Source organism: Carlito syrichta, unplaced genomic scaffold (genome assembly GCF_000164805.1).
Source record: "Carlito syrichta isolate Samal-C Ts95f unplaced genomic scaffold, Tarsius_syrichta-2.0.1 Scaffold313910, whole genome shotgun sequence".
NCBI lineage: Eukaryota > Metazoa > Chordata > Mammalia > Primates > Tarsiidae > Carlito > Carlito syrichta.
Window position 1 is genome coordinate 191,834 of NW_007258006.1, and position 27,644 is coordinate 219,477.

General features: G+C 40.9%; 1 protein-coding gene across 3 annotated transcripts in view; it reads left to right on the forward strand.

The window, feature by feature from the left end:
- RGS12 (regulator of G protein signaling 12) overlaps positions 1–27,644 on the forward strand; it is a 120,027-nt gene that overhangs the window by 12,275 nt on the left and 80,108 nt on the right. For all 3 annotated transcript variants that reach the window (XR_002482691.1, XM_008070674.1, XM_021718860.1), the window contains exon 2: positions 11,115–11,231. Coding sequence is in view for 2 of the 3 variants with exons in the window: in XM_008070674.1 (XP_008068865.1) it covers positions 11,115–11,231 (117 nt within the window). In the remaining variant the exon portion in view is untranslated. The remainder of the gene's footprint in view (positions 1–11,114; positions 11,232–27,644) is intronic.

Genomic DNA, 27,644 nt, shown 5'->3' on the forward strand with positions numbered 1-27,644 from the left:
ACCGCAGCCTCGACCTGCTGGGCTCCGGCGATCCTTCCACCTCAGCCTTCCGAGTAGTCAGAATTACAGGCATGCGCTACCATGCCTGGCTGATTTTTTGATTTATTGTAGAGATGAGGTCTCGCTGCCCAGGCGGGTCTCGAACCTGTGGGCTCAGGCAGTCCACTCACCTCAGCCTCCCAAAGGCGCGGGATTACAGGCTGAGCCACCGAGCCAGGCTCAATTTTTTATGATGTGAATAAGAACATATTTACTTAAGAAAAATCCCCTTTGGAGAAAAAAATGCATAGCTAATTCTTTTAATAAGAACAAAGTAACTGAGACATGGAATTGGCCATCCTAAATTGTAGTTATATGGCATAGCTAATCATGGGCTAGGCAGATATCAAGCCAAGGGAGTATCAGATTCAACAGACAGATTTTGTGCAATTTTTTTTAGTACGATGAGAGGAAGTTTCAAAATAGATTATTTTAAAAATCTGGATAATTCTAAAAAGACCGTAGCTAAGGCCTCTTGTAAATCTCTCTGGGAATGGCAGCTTTGACCATCAGCCACTATAAATGGGCTCCCGTGGGCTAACATTGCACCACTCTCCACTTCTAATCATAAAGAAGGGAGGCTGACACTTCCTTCCTTGGGCAACAGTGAGCTCCGAAAGTCCACCTGGTCATGGAGAGAAACTGCTAATTCCTGGGCAGAAGAACCTCATGTGCCTGCAATGGACTGGAAGTCTGGTGCTTTGCTCAGCCTGTGCAGTGCACTGACGCTTACTGGTCTCTGCGGCACTTGTTCCTGGAGATCATCTTGACTAGTCACCAAGTGCTTTCTGTGGGGGATGGTGCTGCCATGAAGTGGTTTTGGGGCCTGTGGAAGTACTAGGGAAACAGAGGGAAGACTCCTTGGCCATCCTGGAATAGAGCAGAGGCTCCCAGAGAAGCTAGGGATAAGTCAGACAGAGACCTTGGGGACCGTGGAGGTGGAGGAAGTGTGAGCAAGGGGGCAGAGACGCAGGCATGGCATACTCACTGTTCCTTTGTGTTTTGTGTGGTTTCCAGGAAACGAAGTCTGCTCAGAGCAAAGCAGCCCCCACAGTCCTACAGAACCAGAAGGGTGTGAAGGGTTGGAGTCCCATAACAATGTATTGGTTAGTTTTTCTGCTGCTTCAGCTTTATAAAAATGGCTTAATAACCGTCTTCTGCAATTAAAAAAATTATTTAATATCATTTCAAAGATTTACCCATGATATTATCTATAGCTGCAGTTTATTCATTTTAACTCCATAATCCTTGGTGTGAATCTACCACTACACACACACACACACACACACACACACACACACACACACACACAGCCATTAAAAATGACTAATAATGCTATTTCTGAACATTTTTATATGTCTCCAGGTATGATTGTTAGACTTTTTTTTTTGAGTTTGAGTCTCACTCTGTTGCCCAGGCTGGAGGGCAGTGGTATGCTCCTGGCCACCGCAGCCTTGACCTGCTGGGGTCAGGCAGTCTGTCCAAGTAGCTGGAACTACAGGCATGTGCCATCATGTGCGGCTAATTTTTTGATTTATTGTAGAGATGAAGACTCGCCAAGTTGCCCAGGCCGGTCTCGAACCCGTGGGCTCAGGCAATCATCTCACCTTGGCCTCCCAAAGTGCTGGGATTATAGGCATGAGCCACCGTGCCCAGCCAGTTGTTAGACTTTTAAATTTTTGGCCAGTCTGGGAGTTGTAAAATGGTATCTCAATGTGGCTGTAATTTGCATTTTCTTGATTGTAAATATTTGGATTTCTTCTTGTTGAAGTGTGTACTCCAATCTTTTTGCCCGTTTTTTTTCTGTTGGGGTTTTTCTTGTTGGTTTGTAGGCATTGTAGATACTGGCTATGAATCCCTTGCTGATTATAGGTATTGCACATGCCCCTTCCCACCTCATGGCTTATTTTTTCATCTTTCTTATGGTGTCTTTTGGTGACCAGAAGTTCTTAATTGCAGTGTAACCAAATGTGACTTTTTTCTTTTGTATCTTACATAACGTGTTTATTACTGCCTGAAGTAAAAAAGATTTTCTCCCCTTTAAAATTTCTTGGAGTTAATTTTTATGAATAGAATCAGGTGGGATGAAAGTTAATTTTCTTCCCTGTGGGTAACCAGTGGTATTAGCACTGAATTCATCCTTTCACATGAATAGTCATGGATCATGTGTTCATGGATGTGTGGGTCTGTTTCTTGGTTCCCTGTTCTTTGTCAGTACCCCTCACTGAGCTTTAAACATTATTATAACTTTATAAAAAGCCTTTATGTCTCATAGGGCAAGTTACCTTGGTTGTGCTTGGGCCTTGCTCTTTTATATAGATTTTGCAGTTGGTTTATAAATTCCCCAAAATGCCATTGACATTTTCATGGCATTTATATTATGTTCTGTAGATCAGTTTGGAGAGTTGACATCTTTAGGGTATCAAGCCTTCCTATCCATGAAAGTAGTATCTCTGTTTCAGTTTTCTTTTCATTTTTTGTTTTTTAATCAATATTTTTTATTATGGTTTTGTGGGGTACAGTTAAGGGTTAGGTGTACAATTACGTTTCATTCAGGCACCCTGTTGATAAGAGGTGTTTCCCCATCCCCAGACAGATATTTGGTACTGTTAATCCCATCCCACCCCCCGTTTTATTTTCTTTCAGTAAAATTTTATAATTTCAGCTGGGCTCAGTGGCTCAGCCTGTAATTCCGCGCCTTTGGGAGGCTGAGGTGAGTGGATTGCCTGAGCCCACGGGTTCGAGACCCACCTGGGCAACTTGGCGAGACCTCATCTCTACAATCAATCAAAATGAGCCGGGCCTGGTAGCACGTGCCTGTAGTTCCAGCTACCTGGACGGCTGAGGTGGAAGGATCGCCGGAGCCCAGCATGTCGAGGCTGCGGTGGCCGGGAGTGGCCTCTGCACTCCAGTCTGGGTGACAGAGTGAGACTCCAACTCAAAAAAAAAAAAAAATTTTATAATTTCCTTCATGAACATTTTAAATTATATTTATTCTCTAGTTAGATTTATTTCTAGGTAGTTTATAATTTTATTGCTATTATAAATGGTGCCTCTTATGATATATGGAAGTATAATTGAGTTGTTGCTTTTTATGTTCAGCTGCCCTATTAAGATTAAGAAAACTGTTTTCTATTCCTATTTGTTAATATTTGTTCCATGAATGGGTGTTAAGTTTCAGTTTTTCTTGCTTGGTTATTTTTCATCCATTGAGATCAGGTAGGTTTCCTCCTTTTGACGCTAATGTGGCAAATTACAATGATAGATATTCAAATGTTAGGCCGTACTTGCATTCCTGAAATAAGCATAACTTATGACTATCTTTTTTATACATGTATGAATTTGGTTTGCTTATGTTTTTGTAGAATTTTAATTTTTTTGTAGAATTTTCTGTGTTTATGGCTGAGACTGTCTTGTAACTTTCCTTTCTCATTGTCTTTGTCTAGTTTTGGTGTAGTCCCATAAAATTATAAAATTAATAGTAAGCCGGGCTCGGTGGCTCAGCCTGTAATCCCGCGCCTTTGGGAGGCTGAGGTGAGTGGATTGCCTGAGCCCACGGGTTTGAGACCCGCCCGGGCAGTGAGACCTCATCTCTACCATAAATCAAAAAATCAGCCGGGCGTGGTAGCGCATGCCTGTAATTCCGGCTACTCGGAAGGCTGAGGCGGAAGGATCGCCGGAGCCCAGCAGGTCGAGGCTGCGGTGGCCGGGAGCGGCCACTTCACTCCAGTCTGGGCGACAGAGTGAGACTCCAACTCAAAAAAAAAAAAAAAAAAAATTAAATTAATAGTAGAGTTTTTCTCATTTTCTTCTTTCTTTTCTTTCATTTTATTTTATCTTATTTTATTTTTACATTTTTTAATTTTAAAGATGTGGGGTAAAATTCAGGGTTAGATATATAAATGTTCATTATGCAGATACCCTTGTTGATGAAGTGTGCCTCCCCTCCCCTGGCAGATTCCCACTACTGCCAATTCTTTTTTCTTTTCACCCTCCCTTTCTTCTCCTTTTTCTAGTATGTTGAACCGTCTATTAAAAAATCTAATTAGGCATAAAGTCTGTTTTTCTGTTTTTGACATAGCTGAACCAGCTTTTTCTGAGTCAACACTTTCTTTTTATATAAGCTTTTCCATTTCTCCATGTTTTAGGATTGTTACCATAAGTAGCAGATAGTTGAGTTTTTTCCCCTAATCCCATTTGAAATTCTTCTTATAGCTCAAGAATAAGATCAGAATGAACTGGCAAATGTAGCATATTAAGTCATGGTTCCATGATCTTTACTGTGCTCTTTCTATAAATCTCCTTTTTCTAGGCTTGCCCTCCCTGCTTTCTTGCCTTTGTTTTTTGTTTTGATTTCAAGGGTACTTGGTTTGTTTCCTTGCTCTACTTACTCCTCCTTTACTGGTGTGGAAGTAGCATGCTTTGCTTCTGTCTTTAAAGACTCTAGTGCTAGCCTATTGCTTGGCACAGAAGAGACCCTAAGATGTTTTTAAATAATTTAAATTGCTGTCTCTACCTAAATGACCTTTCCTATATATTCATTCTTTTCTTTCTTGAATAGGAAACCCAGTCTTTGTACACATTTTACTTCTGCCTTTCTTAAACAATGATCACTTTCCCCAGAAAACCTTTTTTTCAACTCCTTACATGTTACTCCATAATCATTGCTATAAACTTGTCCAGTTATGTGTTTGAAATAGAATTTCATTGATTCCCAAATCATTTGGACTTTGGGCTTAGCATTCTTTCTACTACGTGGAGTTTTGTTTAAGGAGATTTAACAAATTGTGCCAGTCACTCAGCTAACCTTGGCCCTAATTCCACCTTCTGTAATGGCCAGTGGTATCTCTGCACCCCCTTCCAGCTCTACCAGCTGGGAACCTGTCAAGCTATGCCCTGACTGGGCACTAGAGGGAACTGGCCAGCGGCCAGAGTATCACCATGGCAATGCTCTTCACCCTGGCAGGCAGGCGCAGTTCCTTCCCTGCTCAGTTTGTGTTTCCTGGTGCTCACTGGCCAAATCTCCTGGTTCCTCAGAAATGGCAGACATAACCCCATGCCCCTCAAAGGTCTGGACCCTAGCTCCACCGGCTTTGCCTTTGAGATGCTGAGTTTAAATAGTTCCTTCCTTTTCCCTGGGGTGGCAGCTGCTTCCTGAGGTTGTTGCCTCCAAAGCATCTTAGAGTTAACTTCAATACTAAGTTAACTCTTTTCTACATTGAACTCTCTGTCAAAGTGATTGGTGTGATTTCTGTCTTCTGAGTGGACCCTGACTAATACACCAGGAGAAGTAAATATGTCAGCTAGAAATTCTACTCTTCATAATTCTATGTAATGCCTCTCTTCATAAAAACCTTCAGATTATCTGGTCTCCATTTGAAGCTATGTAGTCTCTTGCTTACAGTTTATTCAGTAAATATTTATTGAGTAATTAGTATGCATCAGCATTGTGGGAGGAGTGGGAGTATAATACCCCAGCACAGACATGGTTCTTGCCCCTCTGTGACTTATGGTCTAGTATTTAGACTGTTGGATTAAGAAGTTTTACTTCTAGCAGAGTGGACAACAAAGGAAAAAAATGTGTCACATAATTGTAAACATAAATTGCATTCCATCAAAATTTTATCATTCTTGCGTTAAATAACACATCAGCATAAAAGGGCAGTCCACAGAATGGAAGAAAATATTTGCAGACTGTATATCTCTTACGGAGTTCATATCCACAATATAGTATAGAGAACTCCTGTAACTCAGCAATAAAAACAAACAGCTCAATTTAAAAATGGGCAAAGGACTTGAACAGACATTTCTCAAAGAAGATATACAAATGGCTGACAAATGCAGGAATAAGATTCTCATAACACTAATCATTATGCAAGGGCAAGTCAAAACCACAAGAGCTACATCCTTTAGGATGGCTACTATCAAACAAACAGAAAATAACAAGTGTTGACGAGGACGTAGAGAAATTGGAACCCTTGTGCACCATAGGTAGGAATGTAAAATGTTGTAGCTGCTGTGGAAAATGATATGATAGTTCCTCAAAAAGTTAAACATAGCCTTTCTATATGATATAGCAATTTCACTTCTGGATATATACTCAAAAGAAAGGAAAATAGGGACTGGAACAGACATGTGTACACCCATGGTCGTAGCGGCGTTATTCACAATGGCTAAAACACGCAAACAACTTAAGTGTACCTCAACAGTTAAACAGATAAGCAAAATGTGGTCTATCCATACAGTGGACTTTTCTGCCTTACAAAGGAAGAGAATTCTGACACATGCTACAACATGAATGAACCCTGTGGACATATGCTAAGTGAAATAAGCGAGTCACAAAAGGAAAAATACTGTGATACCACTTGTATATGGTCCTTAGAGTAGTTAAATTCATAGAAACAGAGAGTGGAATGGTGAGTTTCAGGGACTGGGAGTTGGGGGAATGTTATGGTTTAAATGGGGACAGAACTGCAGTTTGGGAAGGTGAAAAAGTTCTGGAAATGAATGGTGGTGATAGTGAATGCGCTTAACATTACTGAGCCGGTTAAGGTGATACGTTTTATGTTATATGGCTAAAAAATAGATTAAACATTTTAAGTGTTATAAATAATGTTAATTCAGCTGGGTGTCATCCCAGGTCGGCCAACAGCTATGTGACTTTGAGCAGGTCCTTCCCTGTAGATTGAAGGGTTGTGCTGCTGATTTCTTAGGTCACTTTTTGTGCTGAAACGATTCCCTGCCCCAAACTGGTGGTTCAGTGGGACAATTTGTTGTTGACACCCCTGACAGTGGAGAGGGGTTCTGCGCTCATCCCTGAACCCATTTCTGGTTATTTTAGGTTGGAGGAAACCTGCTGCCCCTCTGGGCCTCATCTGTGATAGATAAAACCGGTGGCTGAGTCATCCCTTGGGGCCCTTCCGCCCCACACTTTGAGGCAGCAGTAACCAGGCAGGTTGTTTTTCCTAGGGCTCTTGGTTCCCCTGAAACACACTGGCTCAGCCTGTGCCCTGGGTGTCTTGGAGCAGCCTTACTGGTGACTCTTGCGGACAGCGAGGTAGAGTTTGCTTTGCTCAGTGCCCACTGAGTGTTGGGTGTGGTGGCCACAGGCTAGTTGATGCAGATGATACTGTAGGGCCCCCACTTGTCTCCTCAGACATTTGTTTTCAACTTAAAAAGTGGAGTTTGGGGCCACCCCCTTGGGTCCCCTCCCCCTCTGGGAGCTTTTCTGTCCTTTCAATAAATCCTGCTTTCCTACCTTAAAAAAAAACTGGTATTTTTAGGTTATTTTCCTAGTACTCTTCACTGATTAGTTCTCTTTGGGGGAGAGTCTGAATTATTTAGTACCAGTAGGGGGTGCTAAATCAATGGTGATTTTCTGTGTTTACACAACTTTTATTTCTCTTCATACACTAGGGGGCAGTGGACCATCAATCTGAGAAACGAATACACGTTAGTTCTTGTGAGTGAAGGGTGATTTCAGTTACGAGCATTCATTCCATGAGTTGATTTAGTTGTTTGTAGGAATTTTTTCTGCCTGCATACTTGTTAGACTTTTCTTTCTTCTCTAAATTTCCAAATATCACAGCCCAACCCATGAGTGACCTGGTGTCTTCTACCTGTGATGGGGAGCAAGTTCCAAAGCTGGCTATGGAGGAGTGGTTCCACTGGGAGGTGGCCAGAGCTGCCTTGTTCAGAGTTGCCTGTGTAGCCACTGGAGTCTTAAAAATTAAACTTTTAGGACTGGGCAGGCTGCCTCATGCTTGTAATCCCAGCACTTTGGGAGGCTGAGGTGAGAGGATTGCTTGAGCCCAGGAGCTCGAGACCAGTCTAGGCAGCGTAGCAAGACCTTGTCTCTATTTTTTAAAAAAATTTAACTTTTTTTCTTATCACTGTCAATATAAATAACAAACGGAGAGAAGCTTTCTAAAAGAAAAAAATATTTATTTAGGAGTAGGGCATTGCAGTGGGAATATGTGTGCCATAGTATGCTGTGTGCGTATTCAGGGAGGTCAAGGAAGACAAAGGTTTTTAAAGGAAACAGGTGGATTACATAATTGTTTTGAGAAAATTATCTTTGCTACAGGGATCAATAACAAGGGTGACGCTGGTATGATGTTGGACAGGCAGTTGTTAGATCTCATAGAAATATTTTGTGTGTAAGTTGCAGTGACCTTTGGGCAAGGTTCTGGTTTTTGCAGTCTTTTTTGATAGTTTTGTTACCAAGCACATGAGCATGATATGGCCTCCCTGGCTCTTTTTAGCAGAATTTTTAACACAAGTGATTCTGTTTTGATTCTGACAGTTTTTACATCACAAAGCTATGGGTTCATTTCCCACCCCTCCAATGTAGAAAATACAGAGTAGCAGCCAGGCTCAGTAATCCCAGCACTCTGGGAGGCCAAGGAGAGTGGATTGCCTGAGGCTGCGGGTTTGAGACCAGCCTGGACAACTTGGTAAGACCTCCTCTCTACAATAAACAAAAAATTAGCTAGGTGTGGTAGTGTGCACCTGTAGTTCTGCCCACTTGGAAGACTGAGGCGGAAGGTTAGCCAGAGCCCAGCAGGTTGACACTGGGGTGGCCATGAGGGTACCACTGCACTCTGGCCTGGGCAATGGAGTGTGTCTCCAACTCAAAAAAAAAAAAAAAAAAAAAAGGTAAAGGAAAGAAAAAGAAAAAAATTATAGAGTAGCAAATAATTAGTACAGAATGAGTTCATTTTGTATGTATTTTGTAACCTCCTTTGGTTTAGCAGTAGACAGTGCGAGTTTTCGTGTCATTGCTTATGTTGTAACAAGTATTTGTGCACTGCGTAGCATGCTCTGTGTTCCCTGTCATTGGGTTGGGTATCAGGTCCCCGTGTTGTTTAGCTCATGAGCATGGCCAAGCACCTTTTTGTGCATTCTTTCAGCCAGTGTTGCACATCTCCCAGGTGCCAAGCACTGTGCTAGGCAGCGAGTTTTCAGATGGGAACAGAGCAGAGGTCTCTGCTGCTCTCCTGTCCATGACAGTCCGTGGGGAGAGGGCATGTAACTGTCCATGTGTAGTTTCACTTGGCATTACGTGGTGTGAAGGAAAGGAACCAAAGGTCAGGAGAGAGGACATGGGGAATCTAAAGTAGACTTGGGCTTTAAAAAGTCTTTTACAAGAGGGGACACTTGGGTTGAGGGCTGAAGGGAGGGAAGAACATGTGCAAAGGCTGTGGGCTGAGAGCCCAGGGAACCCTCGTCAGCAGCACTGGGCACCACTAAGTGTCCGTCATTGTGCTAGACACCTCCCCAAATGTGATGCTGGTTCCAATCAAATAAGTCACCACATCTTAAAATAAAAAGCATCACAGCTGGCAGGCTCTGGTTTCTTGAACACCTGGAATCCTAAGTGAACCAATTTCAAGCATAAGGGAAGTACACGTGTTTACCTAAAGACTACGAGGCTCTTGGACCTTCTTCCCTCTCCACCAGCACAGGAACCCTGTGCACCTCGTGAAAAGCCAGATCATTGTACCATGTCATGTCAATTTGTCATTTGTCACAGAAAGCCTTTTGGCAGGAGGCCCGAGGCGTGCCCGTCATCCGGAGTAGAGGCACGATGAGGACACATCTGCATCTGATTTGGGGCCACAGGTTTACCCATCTGCTCAGGAGTGTCTTATGGGCTGATGTACAGGCAGTAGGAACCAGTGTTACCCTGGGACCAGTGGTTGGCCTCCAGTCACTGTGGAGACAGCACACAGACACATGCTGCCACAGCACATTTTCTGACTGAGACCCAGATGTGATGTCCCTCCCGCCCCGGGCATCCTCACTGTGTTCCTGGCAGTCTGTGGCCCCTGGGTGCCGGACCTCCCCTGTCAAGTAGAAGGGGCCTCTGCCTGTCGCTTTTCCCTGAGTGCGCTTCCCTGCCTACCCTCAGGCCCGCCTCCCATATCAGCTTCTTTGGCCAGTGAGTGACTGATGAAGTCTCCCTCAGGGCTTCACAAGGAATTGCCACAAGGTTTTCCACAAGGTGCACAGGGTTCCTGTGCAGGTGGTGAGGGAAGAAGGTCCAAGAGCCTCGCAGTCTTTAGATAAACACGTGTACTTCCTTTATGCTTGAAATTGGTCACTTAGGATTTCAAGTATTCAGGAAACCAGAGCTTGCCAGCTGTGATGCTTTTTATTTTAAGATGAGGTGACTTATTTGATTGGAACCAGCATCACATTTGGGGAAGTGTCTAGCGTAATGATAGGCACAAAATAGATGTTTGGCGAATTGAATTAATTCTGGTCATTTCCCAGAGGAAGAACGACAAGATGTTTTGATGGCTGGTTCGTGCGTCAGAGTTGGTCTTCAGACACCAGCTGAATGTTTAGGGGTTCTTTCGTTTCCTAAAATGCTTACACAATTCTATAAAAGTACGGGCTTGCTGAAAACCAATCCTTATATTAATAACGATTACCCTTACTATACTTTATGCTTTCCATTACACTCTTACATGTTATTTCATTTGACCTTGGTAACAGCATTTTGAGGTAGGCTGTTGTCATCCTGGTTTGTAATTGTAGAAACTGAGGCTTTGTGTGGGGCACACAGTTGGCAGAGAACTTACTTGAGGATCCTTGGATAACTCTTTTTTTTCTTTTAAAAAATTTTTTATTTGAAGATATGGGGTACAGTTTGGGGTTAGGTATACAAATGTTCATTATGCAGGTACCCTTGTTGATGAGGTGTGCCCCCCTCCCCTGGCAGTTTCCCACTACTGCCAATCCCTTTCTTATAGTATTATGATAATTGTTCAAGGCTCGCTTATGAGTGAGAACATGTGGTACTGTTCTTTGTTTCTATCATAGACCACTGAGTTTGATAGACTGTAAGTCCACCCAAGTTGCTGCAAAGTGACTCTTTTTTTTTCAATTTAAAAAATTGTGTAAAATATACCTAACATAAAATTTACCCTGGGATGACTTTTAAGTCAGGTTTCTCTTTAATTGCTGTTCCAGAATACTCCTCTCTTCTCCTCTGTGCAGTGCACTGGACAAAGCTAAACATCTCTCCCCAAAAGAATAACCTGATACATTTTTTTCTTTGTGTTTAGGGCTCAAAATTTGGGCGGGGAATTGGACTTGCTCAGACTTCTCAACGCACCTCTGCTCGGAGATCATTTGGAAGATCCAAAAGATTTAGTATCACACGCTCCCTTGATGATCTTGAGGTAATTTAATTTTAATTTTTCTTCCTTTGCCCCTCAAGTTTGAAATAAAGGAAAATCCACTTGCAGACATGTCTGACTGTCCATCCTCAGTCTCCTTCCTTCTCTCTGTCTTCAGTGGTTACCACTGTGCTCAAGGGGGAATTTCCCATGCACATTTATGTGCCATTCCTGCCCCTCAGTGTATCTGTGAATGGTCGCAGTGTTTGTGAAGTGCTCTCTTTTCTGTGCCAGACTCTGGTAAGCACTTTTATTTTGCGGAGATGGGGTTTCGCTCTGTTGCCCAGGCTGGTCTCTAACTGACCTCATGCTATTCTCCTGCCGTAGCCTCCCAAAGCACTGGGAGGTGTGACACTAGGTGTGACACTAGGTGTGACACTATTGCGCTTGGCCAGTAAACACATTTAGAAATGAATTTGTTTTAATCCCCACAGAAACTCTGTTCAGTAGAGCCTGTTGTCCCGTTTTTAAAGATATGTCTTTGCTCTACAGATACAGGTAGAGCATCATTTTGTGTGGCTCTTTTCTTTATCTGTATTCCTTTTTTTCTTTTGCAGAACTGTAAATAGATTTTACTTTTTAGAGCAGTTTTAGGTTTACAGAAAACTTGAGCAGAAAGTACAGAGAGTTCCCATATATCCCCCCAGCCCTCCTACCTACCCTTAACATGCACTGATTGTGATCATCTTGCATTATTGTGTTGCATTTGTTACAACTGTAAGCCAATATAGATACACCATCATAGGCAAAGTCCACAGCTTACCTGCGGGTTCCCACTTGGTGGTGTACCTTCTGTGGATTTGGACCAATACAGAGTAGCATCATCCACCACTGTGGTATCATATAGAAAGTGCCGCTGCCCTGGAAATCCTACATGTTCTACCTCTTCATCCCTGCGTCTTGAATCTTGGCAATTGGCAACCACTGATCTTTTTCCTGTCTCATTTTGGGTGTTTTTAAATTTCATATAAGTGCAGCTGTACTATATGTCTTATTCTGCCACTTCTAAAACATTGTGTTACGTTGCCGATAGTTACTCATGTAGTTTCAATTCAGTTGTTTTACTTGCTACATAACATTCTGTTATGAATATACCACAGTTTGGGATCCATTCTGCTACTGACAGACACTCAGTGGAAAGTGGGGAGTCATCTGCTCTCTGTGAACATTCTCATACATGTCTCCTTGAGCATATGTATGAGACATATGAGGGTGTTCCTAGCCAGAAGAGGTCTGGATGAGGGGTGTGGCCAGACGCCATCCACAGTGGCTGCTCTGACTCATGAAGAGGTGGCTGCAGGAATTGGGGGGTGGTACGTGGTGTCTGCAAATGGGAACTGGCTGCTGAATACCTTGTTTGGTCTCCAGGTAACTCGAGGGTGGGTCAGGGCTAGTGTGCTGTATTTGGCCAGGCAATAATCAGAATTGGCTGCAGTGCCATGCCCACGCTGTTGTTGAAGAGACAAAGGTTTGTGTGCTGCATGAGGCAGGTCCTGGTCTGGGGCTGAGTACCTCTGGGACAGCAGTGGTCCTTACTGGAAGGTAGGGTTGCAGCCAAGCCTGCCTTCTCAGTTTGGGGTTTTTGCCAAGTGTGGTAGGTCTACGTGCTTCTGGGGAGAAGGTCTCTGAAGAGGTCTACGCCTCCAAGAGCTGAAGAACCGTGTGTTGGTGGCTTTGTGATGATGGCTTGGGAAAATCACTCTGGTCGACTTCTGTCCCTGTGTTACTTCTCTTCACCTCAGAGGATGTCTGGAACTTTCTACCAACAAACAACCAGGGTTTTTGCCATTATCAGCTGTCAGTAATTGAGCACTGGCAGAGTGTTTTTTGTCCTTTGTCTTCAGAACAGTCCAGCTTTCTGGAGATTGCCATTGTCTCCAATTTACAGACGAGAAAACTGGATACAGGTTCAGTAGCACTTTTTAAGCCACAGCAAACTGCAGAGCATGTGATCTCTACAGAGAAAGCATGTGACATATTAAGCCTCTTACTCTTGTCAAAATGGTACATTAGACACAGGATTGAATCTTTACTAATTTTTTTTCCTGAAGATTTCAAAATGTAGAAGCTACAAATAACCAACAATTGGTTGGTAAGGCTATTTCTAAGAGAAGTCTGTGGAAAAGCTTGTCTTTCTGTACTTCTCTTTGCTACTCTTTGACAGGTATACTAGGCAGCCTCTAAGATGGCCCTGTGTTTCTGTCTCCTGGTCTTCACACTTTCCCAGTGGGGTCCCTTGGGTTCAGTTGGACCTATTGAGTGATTTCTAACCAATAGACTATGGTAAAGTGATGGGAGGTCATTTCCAGATGATGGTATAAAAAGACTGTGGCTTCCACTTGCTCCCCTTTCTCATTTCCTCTCCCTCTGGAGCCTCAATCTGAGACCAGCAGCCGGGTTGTGAGTGGCCCTGTGGAGAGGCCCATGTGGCCCACAGGGGATGTCTTTGGCAGGACTGAGGCTGACAAACTGTGGGGCTCTAGCACAGCCCCTTACTGTATAGTTGCTCTGTTTCTTCACCCTTTAGCCAAGTGGCCAGTGCCAGACCTTCTGATGACGTGACTGTTTGGTACTGCTTCTGAGAGGGACATTCTCTGGAAGATATTGCCGTGTGGGGCAGGGAGCTTCCATGTCCTGCTCACTCCCTGTAGATCCAGCCTCTTTCCTCTTTGGAAAGCCTTCCTGTCCCTCATCTTCCAGCTTGCCTTTCCTGGACCCTTGACCCACCTGTCAGGTCACTTGCCACTGCCCACGAGTCCTTGCATGTTCTTACCTTGGGCCATTTCTCTTTTCACACAATGTGGATGACCAGGATAATCCCTGGAGTCCTTGTCACTGTCTTTCAGGGCATCCACTTTAGACTGATACCACCATACTGAGCTAACCTGTCTGTGCACCAGTCTTACTCATTTTCTTCCCTTTTTAGCTGGTTATGAGGAATTTCCCCTCATGGCTCTAGGTGTGAGCTAACAGAGCTATGCTGGTGTCCTGGTGGTGAATGACATATGGATCTGGGCCACTTGCTTGAGAAGCCTGGTCCTCCTTTACTGAATGTCATCTTTTGTCTTGTGATGGAGTTGCTGCTAAGGTTGTCCCATGATGGCAAGTACTATACTCATGATGGACAGTCAGGTGTCTGGCGACTGAATGTCCAGTGTGGATGCTCCCATCCCCACCAGGGTTCTGCTACTTTCCACAGAGTGTGTAGTCTCTGCTGCCTTTGACCTGGCCCTCCCCAGATCTACTTCTTGGCTGTGAGTCTCTTATTGAGGCTTGCTGTAAGTCCTGTGGCATCTTTCCCACTGCACATGTCTCTAGTATGATTGGGCCAAGTAGGATGGCCCAGGTGGCAGAACTGCCAGCCCTTTCCGGCCTGGACCTTGCTCATTCTTCCATGACCCCTGGGAGAGGAATCAGAGCAGCATTCCCAAGTGAGGGAGGGTCTGCTTTCGAGCCTGTCATCCTAAATAACAGAGGAAAGACTCTGTAAAAGAAAACTTTTATTTGGGAATAGGCATTGCGGTGGGAATACATGTGCAAGAGTAAACTATGCATATTTAGAGAAATCAAGGAAGACAATGGTTTTTGAAAGAAAAATGAGCAGGACTACATAATTGTTTTGATGTAATTCTCCTTGGCTATTGGGTCAAGGTTGAATAGGCAGTTGCCGGTCAGATTTTTTCACAGAGGTATTTTTCATGGAAGGTTGTGGTTTTTGCAGTCTTCTGTGACAGTTTCGTTACCAGGCACACAAGCATGAGAAACCCTCCCTTCCTGACCTTTCTCAGCTCCTTTGTCAGGGCTTTGAACACAGCTGACTCCATTTTGATTCTGTCAACTTTCACATTTCCCCATGTTGATCATGGTCCAAAAGCATGTGAATTAATCATTCTGTAGTTAGGTTTTGATTTGTCCCTTGGTGTTAGGATAGACGTGTCCCAATTTGGTTTGGTCTGGTCCTGCGTCAGAGGGACGTGATTAGTGTCTAGGAATTAGTGTCAAAATCCTTTTAGCCACATTCAAGCAACAAGACAGTTTAGAGGGAGTGCTTCTCAGGCTAAGTCTATCTGGAGTCCATTATTATCTTGAATTTTGTGTGTTTCCTAAGTGTGGGCTATCATCTCTTCTTTTTTTTAGTTGGAGTCTCACTCTGTCGCCCAGACTGGAGTGCAGTAGCCGCTCCCGGCCACCACAGCCTCTACCTGCTGGGCTCCGGCGATCCTTCCGCCTCAGCCTTCCAAGTAGCCGGAATTACAGGCATGCACTACCACGCCTGGCTGATTTTTTGATTTATTGTAGAGATGAGGTCTCACTGCCCAGGTGGGTCTTGAACCCACGGGCTTTGGCAATCCACTCACCTCAGCCTCCCAAAGGCGCGGGACTACAGGCTGAGCCACCGAGCTCGGCTGGGCTATCATCTAATGTACTTTATTCTTTGGGCCAACATTATTCTGTTAGGAGCCATACTTCTACAGAAATTTAATAAGTAACAGATACAAAGTTGAAAAAGGGAAAATGCAAAGTAAAATTAATGCAATATGACAATCTCAGTTTACATAATGGTTTTGAGTCATGAACCTAGACTTGAAGGTAACCGATTGAATAATCAAATGACCATGGGAAATTAGGTGACTAGTAACACGTGGCCTGTTTACTTAGTTTGTGTGTATGGGCCTAAAATTTCCCTGGGGAATTTCTCCAGGTGTAGTATGTAGTCTTAGCAATAGCACAGACATTCCTTGTTTAACCAGTTGGTGGTGTAGAACAATTTAATCATTGAGTAGCCCATGACTAGGTTGAATTCAAGCAGACGGTGAGCACCAGTTCTGTTAAGTTCTATTAGAGATGCCACAGTCATCCACTAGGTGGACTGAAGGGTTTCTTAGGTCAGATTCTGTCAAGTTACCAGCAGAAGCTACTGATGGTGAAATTTTTGTTACATTGTTACCCTGCCAAGTGAAAAAAGTAGGCATTAAGACAAGTAAAATCTCATTATGGCACAGATCTCATTCTGATGTCTTGGGAAAAGCTGTTCACAGTATGAAGTCATCAATTCTTGCCCTTGTTTGCCATAATCTCTGGTTATGGCATTGGTGGTTTGGTGAACTCTTGGTGTGGCTCATTCATTAGGCATGAGACTTGTAAAACTCATCTAGTTTCATGTTATAGGGCTTCAGGTCCAGAGTAGTTCTTGTTTTTAGTACTTCTATAGAAGAAAGTAAGATTTGAAGAACCTACAATAACTTAGGATTTAGTCTAGTCTGTAGATAGATAAGCACTGGAAAATCCTGCACAGGGCTACAGTCTAATAATAGGGGTATTATAGCTTTTATTTGGAAACAGCTTTTTCTCTCTACATTGATCACGTAGGAGTCTCGGATTTAAAAATCTCTTGAGGCTAGGAAGCCAAACCAAGGCAGACTTTAGATTTTACCTACAGTCTTAAGTTTCTTGGGCCTGCTAGGAAATGACAGTTTTTACTCACTATATGGCTGGGAACCCTTGAAGCTGGGCATTCTGTATATGCTCTCACACATAATATTCCAGTCAAAGTATAACCGGGTTTCCATTCTATACTGTTATAAAGAGAGAGAAGACTTTTTACTGAACTTAAGTAAATAACCATATTGCCAAAAGAATACTCAGACATGTCTTCCAGATTTTGGAAGGATCAAGTAGGGAGAAGAAGCAAATGTTTTTACCTTTGTTTCACACAAGTATAGCTTATCAAATTGCTGTAAACTATAGATAGCTTAAGAGAGAAAAATGTCTTTAATCTGGAAAATAAAACATTTAAGAAAGGAAATAGTGTTTCAAATAAAGTCACAAAAACATTGTCTTCATCACTTATTTAATCTTGTGTAATTAATTTTTGTTCTGCTTGATCTTGATAAGTAGTTTCACATATTTGTCAGTTTATTAGTGTTCTGAAGATTTTTAAAATTTAGTTAATTGATCTTAAAGTTATTAGAAACCTGTATGTAAGAGTACTTGTTAGAGTCTTTTCCATGAATCTGATTGCAGATGCTTTGAGAGGAAAATCAAAACAATAACTGTGGTGACAAAAACTTAGAATAGCCATGGTTAAAAATCTGGTGGAAGTTTATTACAATTAGCAGTTGACAAAGAACTTTGACTGTTTCTGTGACTTACAAATATCAGAATATGATTGATGACATATTAAGTCTGTAAGAGTTTTATATAACTTTGGAACCTTCATATAAAAAACATACTCATAAATATAACTGAAAGAAGATCTAGCATCACTTATCATTTGACAATGTTTTCCAAACAATTTACCAAATAAGCCTCATTATTTAATATCTCTATAAATGAGAGATACGTCTTCGAGGCTCTTCAGGGGCCTGATTAGAAAATTTCCAAGTTAGTTCTGGGTCAAAAAGATTTAATTTAGAATTTTGAGACTGGGCATAGTGGCTCATGCCTATAATCCCAGTATCTTGGGAGGCTGATGTGGGAGGATTTCTTGAGCCCAGGAGTCTGAGAGCAGCCTAGGCAACATAGTGAGACTCTATATCTACAAAAAATTTAAAAATTAGCCAAGTGTGGTGGTGGTGCATGCCTATAGTCCCAGCTACTTGGGAGGCTGGGTCAGAAGTACTGCCTGAGCCCAGGAAGTCGAGGCTGCAGTGAACTTGGGTGACAGAGTGAGACTCCGACTCAAAAAAAAAGGTGATTTTGGGAAGCTCATCAAAGATGCCAAAAGCTTAAAAATAACTGATGAAAATGGGATCACAAGTTACTGTGAAGTAATAGTCATTCATTTAATCAGAGTGATGAAAGCTTCAAAAGCAATGCTGGAAGTTACACGAATTTTTGTAAAAGAAAAAATCTTAACCCGTTGAAAGCTCAGTTTTCCAAAGTAATAAAAAAACCTAAGACAACACAAGAATTTATTTTAATAAGACATAAAATTGTTTCTTGGACCAGTTACCAAAAAGGCAAAGAAAAGCTTCCTGTAGTGTGATTGCTTCTCCTCATGGGAAGCCCTTTTAGATTACCTGTAAATCAAACCTGATGAAAAAGTTACTTGCATTTAATCAGAGTGTGTGTCCAAGGTTACCATATCATAGAGAAATGTAAATGAGATGATTAGTACCTCGAATAGGGGAATACTTGGCTTTTAGGTAATAGCAAATGAAGTTTTCTGGTTACCTGGGGAAATTTAGACAATCAAGAAAAACCAAGAGTACAGAAGCAAGCTATATTGGAGGAAAACATTGCTTTTCTAGGCCTTTAAGACAAACATTTTAGCATCAGACCATGATAGCAAAGTTAGAATTGGAGAAGAAAGTTACAGGAGCTGACAAAATCGTTGAAGGAGAGAATTACCATCCTAGACAAGCAAAAAGATTTCCCTTCTCAAGGGAAGAAAGAGCTGAAGGTAATGATGTCTGATGTACAAATCACATGCAAAGATTCAGCAAAAGTTGAATTTCTGAGATATGAATCTGAGAAGTTTTTTTATTTTTATTTTTTTATTTTTTTGAGTTGGAGTCTCACTCTGTCACCCAGACTGGAGTGCTGTGGCCGCTCCTGGCCACCGCAGCCTTGACATGCTGGGCTCCAGCGATCCTTCTGCCTCAGCCTTCCAAGTAGCTGGAATTACAGGCGTGCGCTACCACGCCCAGCTGATTTTTTGATTTATTGTAGAGATGAGGTCTCACTGCTCAGGCGGGTCTTGAACCCACGGGCTCATGCAATCCACTCACCTCAGCCTCCCAAAGGTACAGGATTACAGGCTGAGCCACCGAGCCCGGCCGAATCTGAGAAGTTTTAAGAGGAAAACTCTATCTTGAAAAATGAAATTACCATTCTAAGTGAAGAAGATAACGTTTCTAATCTGAAACCGGGGAAGTTAAATGGAGACTGTAAAACGGAAACAAGTTGCAGTTTAGAAGATAGTTGTTAAATAAATCTATTTCAGAATTAAAAATCAAAACCTCTTACAGATCTACTAAGAGTAGATCAGTGCTTCAAGAAAACTTTGTTGTTTTAATATATGAGACCAAGTTTTTAATCTTCTGTTAGTGTACTTTTTTTTACAACAAAGCATATATTCCTACATGAAATGCATGTTAGCTTCACATTTTCGTGTTGTTAGTGTATTTTAATAGCAATGCTCAATCTTTAGAAAGACTTATAAACAGTTTTCTTCTAATTGTAGCCACCTTGATCACAATGCACAAATTTCTTTAATAAATTCATCTTCACAGACCTTTGATGACCTGTACAGACCTTTGATGACATGCTTAAGCCTTTCTGCTTTCCTATGCTTCCTCTTTCTTAAATAAACAGTCATTTTACTTTAGGACAGAATTTTCCACACAAGATTCATTCTCATATAAAATTATTTTCTTTTCTTTTTAATATTCTTTACCAAAGATACATCTTTCTACCTATAATTTCCTTCATCTCTCTCTCTCTCTCTACTTGGTAGTTTCTTTCTATTTTGTTCCTATTTTCTTCTTAAATCCATATTTTGAAACAACATTTAAATAACTTCTGAATTAAACAAAATTACTTAAAATTTTTTTTTCTATTTTAAAGATGTAGGGTACAATTCAGTATTAAATATACAAATGTTCATTATGCAGGTACCCTTGTTGATGAGGTGTGCCCCCACCCCTGGCAAAATCTCACTACTGTCAATCCTGCTCCCCCCAGCAATTTCCCACTACTGATAATCCTTTTCTTTTAGTATTACGATAAGTGTTCAAGGTCCACTTATGAGTGAGAACATGTGATACTCAGTTATTTGTTTCTGTGATAGATTACTCAGCATTATAAACTCTTAAGTCCATCCAAGCTGCTGTGAAGTTCATAATTTTGTCCTCTATGGCTGTGCAATATTCCATTGTGTATATGTACCACATTTTAAAAAATAAAATCACTTTTTCACAATAAAGAACATGTTTTTATGCCTTTTAAAATAATTTTTCTCATCAGAAGTACATCTTTTTAAAATATACTTTCTATACTGAGTTATATATTAAGTATAATTTTTAACTCTTAATAACCTTAATTTTCAGTGAAAACCTAAGAAGAAATTTTGAGCTGCTTGTCACATATCAGCATTTTATAGAAGTAGTGCCAAACTCCCAAAGACCCCAAAAGAGAAGGCACTGTGTCCAGGAGGCCAAAGAAATGACCTGAAGACAATGGATGAGACATGAGCTTTATTCAGGAACTTACCTATAGGGAAGGTGATCCAGGAGCAGCTGGTTTGACAGGAATAAACTGCTCCCGATTGTATAGTACACATCGGTTATGTAGCATTTTACACAGGGTGGAGTGTGAGGTTAAGTATGAAAAAGGGTTCCTAGTGTGAAGGCATAGTGTGAGTATGCGATTAGACATGTGTCACATACACACAAAATGGCTGCCAATCCTCTCTAGGGTTGGGATGTTAAATATTATAATGAACTAACGGTGAACTAGAGGTTATGGATATCGATCCAGGTGTGGCCAGTCTGGTCTCAACCAGCCACAGGGGCCGATTGCCTCAAGGAAGCGTGTGTGAGAACACTCGCTATGCCTAGCTGCAGGATGTGGCAGCAGGCACAGGGGGACTGGTTCCGAAGCTCTCCTCAGCCTTCCCCACCCCAGTCCCTCCTACCCCATGGGTCAGGGAACCAATGTGAGAGTTCTGCCAGCCGTCAAGTGCATCCGTTTTATTTATGCATTTGGGAACCAGGAAAATGACCACAGGTCCATGGATCTATTGTGAGCTGTACTGGGGCCAAGACTTCCTTCGTAATGTGGCTCCTTTGTATCCCCTCTTCACAGTAATAACATGATGGTGTCTGGGTATTCCCCTTTCCCTGACACACCATTTCTTAAGTAAGAGGCCAATAGTCCCTATGGGAAAAGACTGGGAAGTTACTATTGATGACACTTGCCTTGGCGTTACAAGGACTTTTCTGATTGTTAGCTTTTCCTTTAATCAGTGGCTTCCAGGTTTGCAAAATGGCTCAAATTTTCAAATTGGACAGGATCATGACTTTATTGGGGGCAGCTGTCCTTGGCCTTGTTTTTTTGCTTTGTGTAAATTAAGCAGTACCCTTGTCAGCTGCCCAGCTAGCTTGCCTCATGAACACCTGTTTTCTTCTGTCAACTGGGAAACCTGCTGGAGCTGAGAATTCCACTTCTCTGAGGCTCTGCTCCCTCACGTTAAGTCCTGAGTGGGGCTCTGCCATGTCTACCCTGGGGCTACAGGAGATTAGGGCTTTCTTGAATTTTTTTTTTTTAAATCCTGTTGCCTAGGCTGGAGAACAGTGGCATGCTCACGGCCAGTGCAGCCTCGACCTGCTGTGCTCAGGTGATCCTTCTGCCTCAGCCTTCCAAGTAACTGGAACTACAGGCATGCGCCATCACGCCCTGCTGATTTTTCTTGACTTATTGTAGAGATGAGGTCTTGCCAAGTTTCCCAGGCTGGTCTCGAATCCTTGGGCTCAGGCAATCCTCTCACCTCGGACTCCCAAAGTGCTGGGATTCTAGTCCTTGAGCCCCTGCGCCCTGCCTACTTTCTTGAATTCTGCTAGAGTTACCTACCTTTCACATTTTTGCCTTTTTTTTTGAATTGGAGTCTCACTCTGTCACCCAGACTGGAGTGCAGTGGCTGCTCCCGGCCACTGCAGCCTTGACGTGCTGGGCTCCGGCGATCCTTCCGCCTCAGCCTTCCAAGTAGCCAGAATTACAGGCATGCACTACCACGCCTGGCTGATTTTTTAAAAAAAATTTATTGTAGAGATGAGGTCTCACCTGCCCAGGCGGGTCTTGAACCCGCGGGCTCAGGCAATCCACTCACCTCAACCTCCCAAAGGTGTGGGATTACAGGCTGAGCCACTGAGCCCGGCTACATTTTGCCTTTAATTGGTACTTAATCATACTGGACCTATTGATCTCTCTCCCTCACTAATGGAATTCCATGTAATATTGCACTCAGTAAGTGCATCCTTTCTAAGCCTTCTTGGAACATGACAAAAGCTGACCATATGCTGGACCATAAAGCAAGTCTCAAACATAATTAAAGCCTGTTCTGTGAAGTGTGTTCCCTGCAGCTACACTAGAAACTGATAGCAAAATTTTTGTTAAGTAAGTAACACATTGCTAAATTATTCAGAATTCAGAGAAGAAATTACCATGGAAACTAGAAAGTATTTTGAGCCAAACAATAATGAAAATACTACATATCTAAACTTGTGGGATATAGCTACAACTGCACCTAGGATTTATAGCTTTCTTTTTTTTGTTTTTTGAGTCAGAGTCTCACTCTGTCGCCCAGGCTGGAGTGCAGTGGCATGCACATGGCCACCCTACTGTCAACGTGCGGGGCTCAGGCGATGTTTCTGCCTCAGGCTTACAAGTAGCTGGAGCTACAGGCATGCGCTACCACACCCAGATAATTTCTTGATACGTTGTAGGGATGAGGCCTTAGCAAGTTGCCCAGACTGGTCTCGAACCCCTGAGCTCAGGCAGTCCTCTCGCCTCAGCCTCCCAAAGTGCTGGGATTACAGGCTTGAGCCACCGTGCCTGGCCAGCTTTCAGTGCCGGTGTTAGAGACGAAGGAAAGAGAAAGTCGTCTTAAGAGGTTAGGCACAGAACTGTAGAACAAAATTATAAGAAGCATAAACTGGACAATAATAAAAGTAAAAACTATGAATGAAGCAGAAAACTAACAGAGTAAAGAGAAATTATTTCTCATCTCATTTAACGAGGCCTCCATAGCCTTGGTACCAAAAGTCTGACAAAAGACATGTGAAGAAAGGGAAATTATAGGCCAAGCTCACTAATGAACATAGGTGTGAAAATCCTAAACAGAACGTTAGCTAGGAGAATGCAGCAATTTATAAAAAGGATAACAAATTTGTTCCAAAGGCACAGTATTTTTTGGTATTTGAAAGGCAATCAATTTAACTTAACACATTAACAGAAAAAAGTAGAAAAATCCTATTTTCTCAACAGAAGCAAGAAACACATTTGGCGCCATTTAGTATTCATTTATTGTAAAACAAACAAAACTTAAAATAAGAATTAAAGAGAACTTCTTTAATCTATAAAGGTATCAAAGAAACCCTATGGCCTGCATCATATATAAGCTTTCCCTTTGAGGTCATGACCAAGCAAAGGATGTCTGCTGTTACCATTACAATTCCATTTTTATCAGAAGACTTAGATACTAGGTACTGAGAAAATAAAAATAATACAAATTCAAAAAGCTTGCAATGAAGAAGTGAAAATATTGTTATTCTCAGATGATATGATTATAATACAGAAAATCTAAAAGTATCTGTAGATCAATTATTAAAAGTGGTGAATACATTTAACAAAGTTGCTGAATATATGGTCAGTATACAAAAATAAATTATGCATACATTTTAGAAAATAACCTGTAGATTCAGTGCAGTTTTAATCAGAATCCCAGGAGGTGTTTTGTAGAACTTAAGAAGATTATTCTAAAACCTTCATGGAAATGCAAAGGGCCAAGAATAGCCAAATATCTTTTTTGATTTGTTTTAATTTTGTAAAATACATGTAGCAAGATTTTAGCCATTTTAATTGTACAGATCAGTGTTATTAAACACATTCTTTTTTCATCTTGTTAAACTGAAACTCTATACCCATTAAACAGTAACTTTCTATTCCTGCCCCAGCCCCTGTCAACCACCCTTCCAGTTTTGTGTTTATGATTTTGACTGTGTATCTCACATAAGAGAAACCATACAGTATTTGTCTTTTTGTGACTGGTTTATTTCACTTAGCATAATGTCCTCAAGGTTCACCTGTATTGTAACATGTATCAGAATTTCTTTCTTTTTAAGACTGAATAATATTTCCTTCCTTTTTAAGGCTGAATAATATTCTACTGTATGGATATACCACATTTTGTTTATCTGTTTATCTGCTGGTGGACACTTGGGTTGCTTCTAGGTTTTAGTTATTGTGAACAATGCTGGTATGAACATGAGTGTACAAATATTTGTTTGAGTCTCTGCTTTCCATTCTTTTGAGTATTATCTCAGAAGTGAAATTGGTGTATCATATAGTAGTTATATTTTTAAGTTTTTGAGGGGCTGCCATATTGCTTTCCATAGTGACTGCACCCTTGATGTTTCTGCCTACAGTGCACAAGAATTTCAGTGTCTCCATGTATCCTTGCCAATACTTGCTATTTTCTCTCTCTCTCTCTCTGTCTCTATCTCTATCTGTCTGTCTGTCTGTCTCTCTCTCTCTCTCTCTCTCTCTCTCTCTCTCTCTCTCACTGTGTGTGTGTGTGTGTGTGTGTGTGTGTGTGTGTGTTTTAATCGTGGCCATCCTAATGGGTGTGAAGTGGTATTTCATGTTTTGATTTGCATCTTCCTAGTGATTAGTGATGCTGAACATCCTTTCATGTGTTTGCTGGCTATTTGTATATCTTCTCTGGAGAAATATCTGTTCAAGTTCATAGCCCTCTTTTAAATTGGGTTTCGTTGTTGCTGTTGATTTATAAGAGTTCTTTATATATTCTAGATATTAACTCAGTATCAGATACATGATTTGCAAATATTTCCTCCTATTCTGTGGGTTGCCCTTTTACTCTCTTCACATTGTCCTTTGATGTACAAAATTCTTAAATTTCTATGAAATCCATTTTGTCTATTTTTGCTTGTTCCTTTGGTATCCAAGAAATCATTGCCAAATCCAATATCTTGAAGTTTTTGCCCCATTTTCCTCTAAGAGTTTTATGGTTTTAGGTCTTACATCTAGGTCTTTGGTCCTTTTTAAGTTACTTTTTATATATGGTGTTAGGTAAGGGTCTTTTTATTCTTTTGCATGTGGATGTCCTGTTTTCTCAGCACCATTTACTGAAAAGATTGTCCTTTCTTCCTTGAAGAGTCTTGGCATCCTTGTCAAAAATCATTTGGCCTGCAGGGGTTTATTTTTGGGTTTTCTACTCCATTGGTCTTATATGTCTATCTTTATACCAGTACCATGTTGTTTTGATTACTGTAGCTTTGTTTGAAATTGGGAAGTGTTAGTCTTCCAGCTTTGTTTTTCTTTTTCAAGATTGTTTTGGCTCTTCAGGGTCCTTTGAAATTCAAAATAAATTTTAGGATAAGTTTTTCTATTTTTGTAAAAAACATCATTGGGATTTTTAATAGAGATTGTATTGAATCTGTAGATTACAGATTGCTTTGGGTATCTTAAATATATTAAGTCTTTCCATCCATGAACATGGGCTATGTTCCATTAATTTATGTCTTCTGTAATTTCTTTCAGCAGTGTTTTATAGTTTTTATTGTACAAGTCTTTTACCTTTTTGGTTAAGTTAATTCTTACATATTTTATTCTTTTTTATATGGTTGTAAATTGCATTGTTTTTATGATTTCCTTTTCAGAATGTTTATTGTTAGTATATGGAAATACAACTGATTTTTTGTGTGTTGACTTTGTGTCCTGGTGCTTTGCTGAACTCTAACAGTATTTTTGTGAAATTGTTATGATTTTGTACTTGTAAGATCTTACTATCTATAAGCAGAGATAATTTTACTTCTTTCTTTCCTATGAGGGGGGACCCCCAAAAAACCTGGAATTTATTTATAAAAAATTATGTATTCTTATATGTTAAATTTTAGTTACATTCAAAGTACAGTTCGGTTAATGCAGTATGCCTATCGAAATACTCTTTCCACTGCTCAAAACAGTTTTTGAACTCATCAATTTTGATGCCTTTTAGTGCTTCTGCCATTTCTGGTTTCACCGCTTCCAAATCTGCAAAATGTTTCCCTTTGAGGATTTTTTTCATCCTGGGAAACAACAACAAAAAAGTTGCTTGGGGCAAGATCAGGTGAATAGGGGGGTTGGGGCACAGGAGTCATGTTGATTTTGGTTAAAAACTGCTGAACACTCAGTGCAGGGTGGGCAGATATGCTTATAAATCACCCATCATGAAGTGGGCAAACATGTTGAAAGACTCTCCAAGCCGGGTTCGGTGGCTTAGCCTGTAATCCCGTGCTTTGGGAGGCTGAGGTGAATGGATTGCCTGAGCCCGCAGGTTTGAGACCCACCTGGGCAATTTGGCGAGACCTCATTCTATTAATGTGGTTTTCATATGTTGAACTGTCCTTGCATTCCAGGAATAAATTATAATCCTTTATATGCTGCTGAATTCAGTTTACTGGTATTTGATTAAGAATTTTTGCATTCATATTCATCAGAGATATTGGTCTGGTTTTTTTCTTTTGTTAATGTCTTTTTCTTGCTTGGTATCAGGGTAATGCTGGCCTCATGAAATGAGTTAGGAAGTATTCTTTTTTCTTCAATATTTTGGACAATTTTAAGAAGGATTGGTATTAGTTCTTCTTTGAATGTTTGGTAGTATTTACCAACATTTACCAGTGAAGCTATCAGGTCCAGGGCTTTTTTCTTGTCAGGAGAGTTTTTACTATTGCTTCAGTCTGCTTAATAGTTATGTCTGTTAAGATTTTCTGTTTATTTATGATTTAGTCTTTGTAGGTTTTGTGTGTCTAGGAATTTGTCCTTTGCATCTAGATTATCCAGTTTGTTGGTATACAGTTATTTGAAATACTCCCTTATAATTCTTTTTATGTCTGTAGAATTGGTAGTAATGTCCCCATTTTCATTTCTAATTTTAGTAATATGTCTTTTTTCTTAGTTTATCTAGCTAAAAATGTGTCAATTTTGTTGAGCTTTTCAAAGAACCAACTTTTGGTTTTGTTGATTTTCTCATGTTTTTTTTTGTTCTCTATTTCATTGATCTCTGCTCTAATCTTTATTGTTTTCTTCCTTATTCTAACTTTAGGTTTAGTTTGTTTTTTCTCTAGCTCCTTAAGTTGTAAAATTAGGTTGCTGAAGCGATTTTATTTTTTAATGTAAGAATTTATAGCTTTAAATTTTGCTGCATTCCATAAGTTTTGGTATGCTGTGTTTTCATTTATTTTGTCTCAAGTAATTTCTAATTTCCCTTGTGCTTTCTTTTTTGATCCATTGGTTGTTTAAGAGTGTTTTTTTTTTTTTTTTTTTTCACAAATCTGATATTTCCAGTTTTACTTCTGTAATTGATTTTCAGTTTCATCTTGTTGTGGTTAGAGAACATACTTTATATGTTATCTATTTTTTAAATCTATTGAGATTTAAGCATACTGAGATTTTAACATATAGTCTGTCCTAGAAGATGTCCCAAGTGCACTTGAGAAGAATGCATATGCTCTGTTGTTGGGTAGAATGTTCTGTACATGTCTATTAGATCTAATCATATTCTAGAAGATGAATAAAGCCTTTGTCTACCTATCAAAACTTATCATAGCCGGGCTTGGTGGCTCAGCCTGTAATCCTGCACTTTGGGAGGCTGAGGTGAGTGGATTGCCTGAGCCTGTGGGTTTGAGACCCGCC